Genomic DNA, 9,472 nt, shown 5'->3' with positions numbered 1-9,472 from the left:
AAAAAAAAAAAAAGGATCTCGAATACTATAACGGAATACTTGTATAATAATAACTATATGCGAATGAGTGTCGATCGCGTGTCGATATTTCTATTATAACTTTCATCATTATTTTGTCTAAGAACTTGCACACTTTGAGAACAGACGTTGCGATGACAATGGATATTAATTATTCGCGGGACACAATCAACGTAAAAGCGGTAAAAGACGATCCCGTTGAGCGGCGACCATCTACCTCCAAGATATTGTAATACCGACGTCACCGTCACTTAAAATTCTATCTCATCGACCGGAAGTGAAAGAGCCGCGACGACGCGATTACGAGTACGCCGCGATGATCACCGAGAGGAATCGAGACGGGATTCATCAATTTGTGCATGGATTCGCGAGCACGATGAGGATTCCGGCATTCATTTGAACGATGAGACTCTTCTTCCCTTTTCGTTTCTCGAGGGTTGCGGAGTCACATCCTTCTCGCGACAGCGGATCTTTTTTTAATGATGGCAGAATCGACGCTTTTAATTACGGGCGCAGTCGGAAACATCGACACGGTCAATTCCGAGCTCGTGCTCTCTCTCTCGTGAAAATCCATACAAGGAAACTTCTTCTCCCGCTCTCTTTCTCTCTCGGACTTGGCGCGATAGGTTCTGTTTTCCTCGTGTTGCTCTGGAGCAACATCGACGAAGAAAAGAGAAATATTCTGCGTGGCGCTTCCATGACGGCGAGCCCATTGTCTCTCGTATTCCATCGCGCTGGGCGTGGCGGCTTTCAGGATCAGGATTATCGTGTGCCCTCGCTCGCCTTCTTTTCACCGGCTCGTTCCTTCGTTTAACTCCCGCTGCACTAAGTACAGCGGTTTATTGCCGAGTGGCAGTGCTTGCGTGGATTACACCAGTAGTCCACATATTTATAGAAAAATAAATACATCGGAATAAATATGAGTACAGATATATGAGGATAAAATCTTCTAGCGTGACTTTTTATTTTTTCACGTCGAGCTTAAATTACTTGATATCACTCTGTTGGTCTGTCCGGGTGTATTTGACAAAATGTAATTTATTTTTTCATTAATATTTTATTTGAAGACTTCTCTCTCTCTCTCTCTCTCTCTCTCTCTCTCTCTCTCTCTCTCTCTGATATTTGATGATTTTATCTGTTAAGTGTCATAAGATCTTTTTCCGTGAAATTTTTTTTTATTTTTTAAAACTTTTTAATTTCGTATTGATTAAGAAATACCTAACCAATATAATCGTATAAATTTAAACTTACCATCAGAAATAAACAAAAAAAAAAAACACACAAAAAAACCAATATCTTTGTAACAATTTTCAAGAGCGAGGAATTGGTTCATCCACGATATCGAATTTGCATTAATTCCGCATCACGGAAATATGGTATTCTCTCTCCCTTACCTTTTATATATTTTAAACGATCGCTCTCAGGTATTTTCGTGTTCTAGCAACTTTGATTAACGGTAACGGTTAGCAGCATAAATTTGTTTCCCTTCGCGTAATTAAGCTCACCTTACACATTAACGTTCCAGACGCGCCGCCCGTGCTCCTGTACTCATTCATCGAGCAGACTCTCCAGCCAGGACCCGCCGTGTCCTTAAAATGTTCCGCCGCAGGAAATCCTACACCTCAAGTATCATGGGCGTTGGACGGTTTTCCCTTACCGACTAATGGAAGGTAAGCTCGTCCCAATTCTTTGAAATAGCCCACATTTTTGCTATTATTCCGTGCTCGGGAGGTGATATCTTTTAATTTACTAGCGTGACTAATGACCTCGTAAAAAACAGAAAGTGGAGAGAAAGGAAGAAAAATATAAGTGTCATTTGTACGTAATTGTGGTATTAAATTTTATATATGTATCTTTTAGCTATAAATGTTAAATATATCATATTTTTTCGTTTTCTTTAATTATTCGAATTATATATAACGCATTACTATTTTTTTATTTAGTTCAGCCTTCATACTACAAAGAAGTTTATAAAAATACTTACTCTTACGTTTATTCATTCTTTTTTACTTACACTGAAGTTTTGCTGTATCTCAAAATTTAGTTAGACACGGATCTGAAAATAATTTTAATTGAACCGTCAAAATAATTACAAGGAATCTCATCAAGCATTGCAAAAAGTTCTGACATTTTAGCAAATAATTTAGACGTTCTACTATTTTGATAGTTCAATAAATTTATTTTCAAACCTATCAAACTAAATTTTTAAACATTTTAACAAAACCATTTTTTCCACGTAGTATCTAACTCTACAGGCTAAACGTTGTTGTTCCCTCTATCTCTAAGTCTACATGCATTTATATATACGCATTCTTTTTTAACTTATTTATGTGACAAACATTTCACAGTCTTATTTATCATCCTCAGCTTAATTACATTTATAATATATATATAATTTATAATTTATTTACATTTATATTTCCTATTATATGATGCGTTATTTATTAATGTTGTTCAGTAGAACTCGAAAAAAAATAATAACTAAAATTATTAGGATCAATATTCCTAACACTAAAAAGGTGAACGGACCATAAATTGCGCGAGAAGTCTCAAACGTCATTTATACCGCTATCGTAATTGAACTATAATTTCTGACGGTGCCGTTCGCGATCGTGTATATATCGCGTACAGGCAATTCTGCGTGTAATATCCCAGACGGAAACGAGAATATTTATCGCGTGGATGGCGTATACTGCCTCGGAAAGAGTGACATGCGCAAGTCCCAGCGGCGGCGTCTGGTTTAATGACAGATCGGCGTAAAGGATCCACACCATTTCGCGGACCTCGTCGTGTCTCATTTTATCATCGGCTTTCCACCCCCGTTGCTCGAATTCCCCTTGGCTCGCTACCGGACGCAGTTTCCGGCGGCCGTAGTTTCATTCTCGTCCCGATCGAGATGGAACGTGACAAATTCTAAACGATAACGCGCAACGATAACGCCAGGGATTCACGTGCACTCACCGAGATTCACGAGATTGCGCCGATTTGAGAGCTGTCCAGCCCGCGTCAGACCGATAACAGATAGAAATGCGAAGCGCTTCTCGTGAAAGGTCCACGTATCATTTTACCATCTTCCAGTTTTATCGTGCTTTTATTACACGGCTTTGCGATGTTATTGCCCGCGATGCTATTGCGATAGAGAAACATGATTACTCTGTAATCGTTATTTCACGTTAAAAATGTGAAAAAATGTGGACAACATTCGTTGACGGCTCTACTTTAAATCAAACGTATTATTATATAATATAAAGGAGAATTGTTAATTTCGACTTAATGTTAGCTGCTCAGCCTTTACTAATTATTTATATATTTATTGTGACTAGAATTATTATTTTTTATATTATGGTTCGAAATTTTGTGTTAAATTGTTCATTTGGAGCGGAACATATATTCACTAATTTCACGTCGTTCCAACACTTGCCATATGTTTTTGATGATATTTTTCTAATAAAAAAACCTTCCATATTGTCAGGTCTCTTTTCACAATGATATATGATTACCTAAAGATAAAAGGTCACGAATGAATGAATTTCATTGTTCAATTTCTTGGTAACCTTTAACCTTTAATCTTTAACCTTTAACCTTTAACCTTTAATCTTTGAGTAACCATGTATTGTAAAAAGTCTTACTATTAAGCGCCAATTATAAGCTGATGATGACTCCAAAAAGAGTCGAGACGTACTTCTATCGAATCATTTAGATTATCATTGCTAATTACAATCAATTGTGCTTTGTTTTATTCGCGTACCACCACGGTATATGCATATTATTTATTGCTCTGCCTTTTTAATGTTTTATCTTGAGTTATATATTATATGTATGCAGCTTGAGTTTGCTAAAAAGGTATTGATTTTTATGTTATAAATATCACGCGGAATATTCAATCGCCCTTTACAAATTTACCGAACACAACGAATTAATTCGTAAATTGTATTTTAAATCAAAATTTTATTGATTTTTTGCGCAAGATTCGTCATTGGTCAATACGTAACAGTGCATGGCGACGTTATATCCCACGTCAATATAAGCCACGTAATGGTGGAGGACGGAGGTGAATATTCCTGCACAGCCGAAAATCGCGCGGGAAAGGTGACACATGCTGCACGACTGAATGTTTACGGTGCGTACCTTCCGTTAATTATCATCGTGTATAATGTGAGACAAATTGTAATTAATTTCACGCAGTGTAGCCGCACGAAAACTGACCATAGAGATATGTGGCTGGCCTCTCGCTTTTTGATATCGAGTACTCGCATCAATAATTAATGACTTATCACTAATTTATGACCATAAATCATCATCACTGTATAAACTGTAATATGATCACACTTTTCGCCAAAATTAGAATCTGACTAGCATTTAACTATTACGTGACATTAATTAAAATGCGAAAATGCTATAAACTTAACTTTCTGGAACTGGCGTGAATCTATTTTGACTCAATCATAAATCTCTTTGTAAAAAATGTCAAAAGATTCAATTTCTGTATGTTACATCTGTAAATTTGAATGTTATTCTTACTAAAATATACTAATACTATAATTCTTTTTTCTACCAGTTATGTTTTATATACAAGAGCATTTGGATTCCTTGAAATTAATTAGTGCCTTTTAATAAACGTACCTACATTAAATGGGTTTCATAGATCCATTTCACTACGAGTACACATTAATTAAAGGCACTAATTAATTTTAAAGAATGAAAATGGCCAGTAATTGTGTTACAGATTTCGACGTCAGCTCCGGGGGGTTAAATTTTAATATCTAAAAAAGTACACATTATGTAAAAATAATATTTTCATTATAGAAGATTAAATGCGTGACAATGTTTCTAGCTTACTCGAATGTTTATCGAATTCAATTGTAGTTTCTCGTCAGCTCGAGACTTATCGAGCTAGAAATGTCAAGAAAAATATAACATAAACGTGAAATATCCCGTCCAGGACTTCCATACATACGCCTGATCCCGAAAGTGACCGCCGTCGCCGGCGAGACTCTCCGTTTGAAGTGCCCGGTTGCTGGATATCCGATCGAGGAAATCAAATGGGAGAGAGCTAATCGTGAATTACCGGATGATCTGCGTCAGAAAGTACTCACGGACGGCACCCTGATGATCAGCAGTGTGCAGAAGAAGGGTGACGCTGGGGTGTACACCTGCTGGGCGAGGAACAAGCAAGGTCACAGCGCCAGAAGATCCGGAGACGTCGCAGTAATCGGTAAGGCCTCATTTCCGGTTTCCTATGGCAACGAATTGTCGCAGGTGGATGTTCCCCGTTCCAATCGAAGATGACGACCTGGCGACCTGAGTGCTGTTACAAGACGAAAGGAGACGATCCATGAGGCTGGAATGAAATAAATAAGGGGGCTATAATGGCGATTGGAAAATAAAGAACAAATACATGCAGGCAAAGTCATGCAGAGCATGATCTCTGATCCCCTCATCGGGGATGGTAGATAAGTTTTAGGATTAGGCGTGGAAGGAGGCCCGAGACACGAGCCATGTTACCGATTGCCGTCTATATATACGTAACGTGCGCTCACGAGCTGTCTCGTTGTTATTATTCCAGTTCCTCCCAAAATTAGCCCGTTCACGGCAGATCGCGACCTGCATCTCGGCGAGCGCACCACCCTGACGTGTTCGGTGACCAGAGGCGATCTGCCGCTGTCCATCACATGGCTCAAGGATGGACGTTCTATGGGGCCGTCGGAACGGGTCACTGTCACCAATATGGACCAGTACAATAGCATACTGATGATTGAAAGTTTATCTCCAGATCACAACGGCAACTACTCGTGTGTGGCCCGTAACGTGGCCGCAGAGGTATCGCACACGCAGCGGCTTGTGGTTCATGGTAATCCTCCTCTAGGCCCCCTACAATTTGCCCGACGACCGCCTGACCGCCCGAGTTTTGCGTGTGCGCGTGTGTGTGCCCGTTGCGTGCGTGCGAATCGTATCGGCCGGGCTCGAAAATGGAAGCTGCACGTGGAAGTGGTTGCGTCGTCGTTACCGTCAACGGCTATTGTTATGTATTCCGATCCATGGGGGATCGTTGCGGGATTGATTAGCAAAAAATGCGCTGTGAACGCTTCATTCGAACGCAAAGATCAAAGCTCGAGCCATCGACGATGCGCTTCCAAGCAAATCCACGACGGGACCTCGTCGATTTCTCGTCACCAAGGAACGTAGAGACTTGGTGACTTGTAACTAAAAACTTGCTCACGCTTAGCGTGACTTTTCCTTATGCACGATACCCGCCTCTACCTCTCCCACACGTCCTCTTAAAGAAGTTGCGCTTCGACTTCTCGAGAGCGACACCGCACGTTTCCTTTTTTTTTCGTCCAGACGTTTACAATTATATTTGTTCAACTATCTCTTTCACGTCTTTTACCACGTCTTTGAATTTTAGCGGTGCTTGTCATAGCCTTTCAGATAGACACAGATGGAGAAAATCATTTTTTATTCCTCTAAAAGTATTAAAACGTAATTAAGTATTTTGAAGGAAACGATAGCGGTAGCTTCGGAAAGATGAAGACTCGCTCTCACGTTAATTGGAAAGGATCGGATGCTGCGCGCAAGTGTGCGATGCCAATTTTAAGTGTATAAGGTGTGAGGGCGTCAGGGGCAGGTCCGCGGCGGGGCCACCCTCTCTCTCCTCTACATTGCTACGTTACTATACTGCCTCTATTGTACATATTCTACATATATATACATATTATATTCTATATATATATATATCTACATATATACATGGACGTACCACTGTTTATATGAAGCGGAAGGAACAGAAGCGAAAAGAACTGAAAAAAAAAATATATATATATACACATACCGTCTCACAGTATAAACCTATATATATATATTTGTGCATATATATATGAAAAGAACACGTATACCTGGTATTACAAGGTTCTTGCGTTTTTTGGTGCCATCTTTTTCTTGCTCTCACGTATGGTTCTCTCTTCTCTCTTGACCTTTTCCAGTACCCCCTATTATTGAGCCATTTACGTTCCAAGAGGGACTATCCGAGGGGATGCGGACGCGGACGGTGTGCGGGGTCGCGGCGGGAGATCCACCTTTGACCATATCCTGGCTGAAAGACGGCCAAAGTCCCTTTCCCTTACCGCCGAATCTGGCGTCCGTCGCAAACGTCTCCCAACTGGATCCCTACTCGAGCCTCCTCAGTATAACGAATCTCGCGGCCGAGCACTCCGGCGACTATACCTGCGTCGCCGCGAACCCCGCCGCCGAGGTCAGGTACACGGCCAAGCTACAGGTAAAAGGTAACTAGATGATCGCCAACCCTTCTCCTAGCGTTCCTAACAATCGCCTTGCCATTCCTCTCGATCGTTTCACCCCGATATGTAAGTTCAATCACATTTCTAATCCATAATCACTATTTTTTTCTAGATCTGGAAGAATCTCGATCACGTTGTAAAATTGTTCAAGTCCTACATAACCTACGAGCATTAACTTTGATATCCTAAATTTAAGATATGCCTATACGATACATCTAATATTTAAATAACTTGCCGTGTATTAGAATAGTTGATATCAGGTAATATTAAGGAAACGTACCAGATGAATTTTCAACGATCTGCGGTCTAGGCATTTGTAATAAAATTCAATTCCGGAAATTCGTCGGGGTAAAACGTCATCCATGAATATCCATTCCATAGTTCCTCGTTCTCCAATCTTAGTCGCCATTTCATCATCCACCGCCATCGACATATCATCGCGCTTATTAACTCGGTCCCGCTTCACCATAGTTCATCATAACTGTGTTCTCGCCAGGATGTGACATTTAGAGAGACCGTACTCCACGTTGGCTCCACGGCTTAAAGACGATACCATCGAGATTTCGAGTGACAGCACGTTCACCCCCGGGCGAGATCACGATCATTAAGTTCCCGTCCTCCGTCTCTCTTCCTTCCTCATCCTCAAATCTGTCAAATCCCTCCCGCAGATCCATCCGATGCTCCTTCTTACCCTAGACACAGTGTGTATTACATTTGCGTTGCTTTGGCTCTCTGGGAATGCGTCGGTATCTCGTGGACCCCCCGAGGTTTGCTTGACTTGACCGAATAATAAAGGTAACAGTTTGCACCTTTCCTTATTTTTTATCCGTTTCAACTACAACAACTACAACAACAACAGCAACAACTGCAGCTACAAATAACTAAATACGAAAAAAAAAAAAAGATTTTTTCTGGCCTGCGTGCGTGCGTGTATGTGAGCATCGACACACTTTATTCGGCATGATCTCTTTTACTTCAGTAGTCGTAGATCACTATTGCCTGCATCACATTTTACGTCTAAATAAATGTATATATTTTTCTCTGTGTGTGTCTGTGTGTTTATCAAATTATTACTTAAATCAAATATATATATATATATACATATATCGAAGTATCTTGATCACCCAAGTGCGAGCACGTGCCACTACGCTCACGATCAATCTTCACCGACCTTTGCGCTGGCTCTTCTTTGGGCTCGTTGGAAGGCAACCTTTATTCACTTCTGCATGCTTTCTCACCAAACTTTCTCTCGCTCTCTGTCTCTCTCTCTCTCTCTCTCTCTCTTTCTCTCTCTCTCTCTCTGTTTCTATCTTTCTATCTCCGTCTCTCACTACCTTTCTCTCGTTTTCTCTGTTCGTCCGTATCTCTTTCTCTTTTTTGTATTTCTTTCATCGCAACGAGGAACGAGGATGCCGGGCGCTCACGTAATCCGCCCGCGAGCTCTCTCTTTCGTAAAAGTAAGGAAAGTAATGATCTTAAGAGAACGATAAAAAGCCCTTAAGCTTGCCGATGAAACTTGAAAAATTCCTAGCGTGATACTCGATACAATAACTTAAGTATTCTCGCAAGAGCTCGCGCATCCTCCGCCTCGTTGGCGACCGGTAAAAAATGTAGGCTAGTAGTACGTATATCATGAATTAAATTCGTACTTTATTGAACTAGTCGTTAGACGCGGGTACTTATATATACATATATATTGTTATTGGTATCATTATTATTATTATTATTATTATTATTATTATTCGTCACCCTCACGAGTTCCGCATCCAAACACTTCCTGCCCTTTGCGTACCTCTTTCCGAGAGTTCTACTTGTTTCACACACGCCACCGTTTGGGCTCGAGTATATTTGAATACTCACGTCACATATACACATATATCTATATATCTATCTATCTATCTATATATATATTATATATTGTCGCACGCGATCGATGCGTGGCCGATACTTTGCCGTCTTGTAAAACGTTGGAAACTCCCACTCACAGTATCTCGCTTGTGCAGCGTTTTTTTCACCACAGTAAGAAGTAGAACCTTGCCAAACAATACACCTGATCGTACAAGAACCACCCCCCACTTTGAGACTTTGTCGACAAATCGATGCGCGACGCAAAATCTCGTGCCGGGATCGAGAAACTTCGACGACCAAGCATCCGTCTG

At 40.6% G+C, this 9,472-nt stretch overlaps 1 protein-coding gene across 1 annotated transcript in view; it reads left to right on the top strand.

The window, feature by feature from the left end:
* LOC108750339 (Down syndrome cell adhesion molecule-like protein Dscam2) overlaps positions 1-9,472 on the top strand; it is a 144,295-nt gene that overhangs the window by 118,133 nt on the left and 16,690 nt on the right. Inside the window, exons 8-11 of the mRNA XM_018489728.1 lie at positions 1,544-1,688; positions 3,987-4,138; positions 4,961-5,233; positions 6,999-7,298. Coding sequence (XP_018345230.1) covers positions 1,544-1,688; positions 3,987-4,138; positions 4,961-5,233; positions 6,999-7,298 — 870 coding nt within the window. The remainder of the gene's footprint in view (positions 1-1,543; positions 1,689-3,986; positions 4,139-4,960; positions 5,234-6,998; positions 7,299-9,472) is intronic.

The sequence above is a fragment of the Trachymyrmex septentrionalis genome, unplaced genomic scaffold (genome assembly GCF_001594115.1).
Source record: "Trachymyrmex septentrionalis isolate Tsep2-gDNA-1 unplaced genomic scaffold, Tsep1.0 scaffold36, whole genome shotgun sequence".
NCBI lineage: Eukaryota > Metazoa > Arthropoda > Insecta > Hymenoptera > Formicidae > Trachymyrmex > Trachymyrmex septentrionalis.
This window is presented reverse-complemented; position numbering and strand designations above follow the sequence as displayed.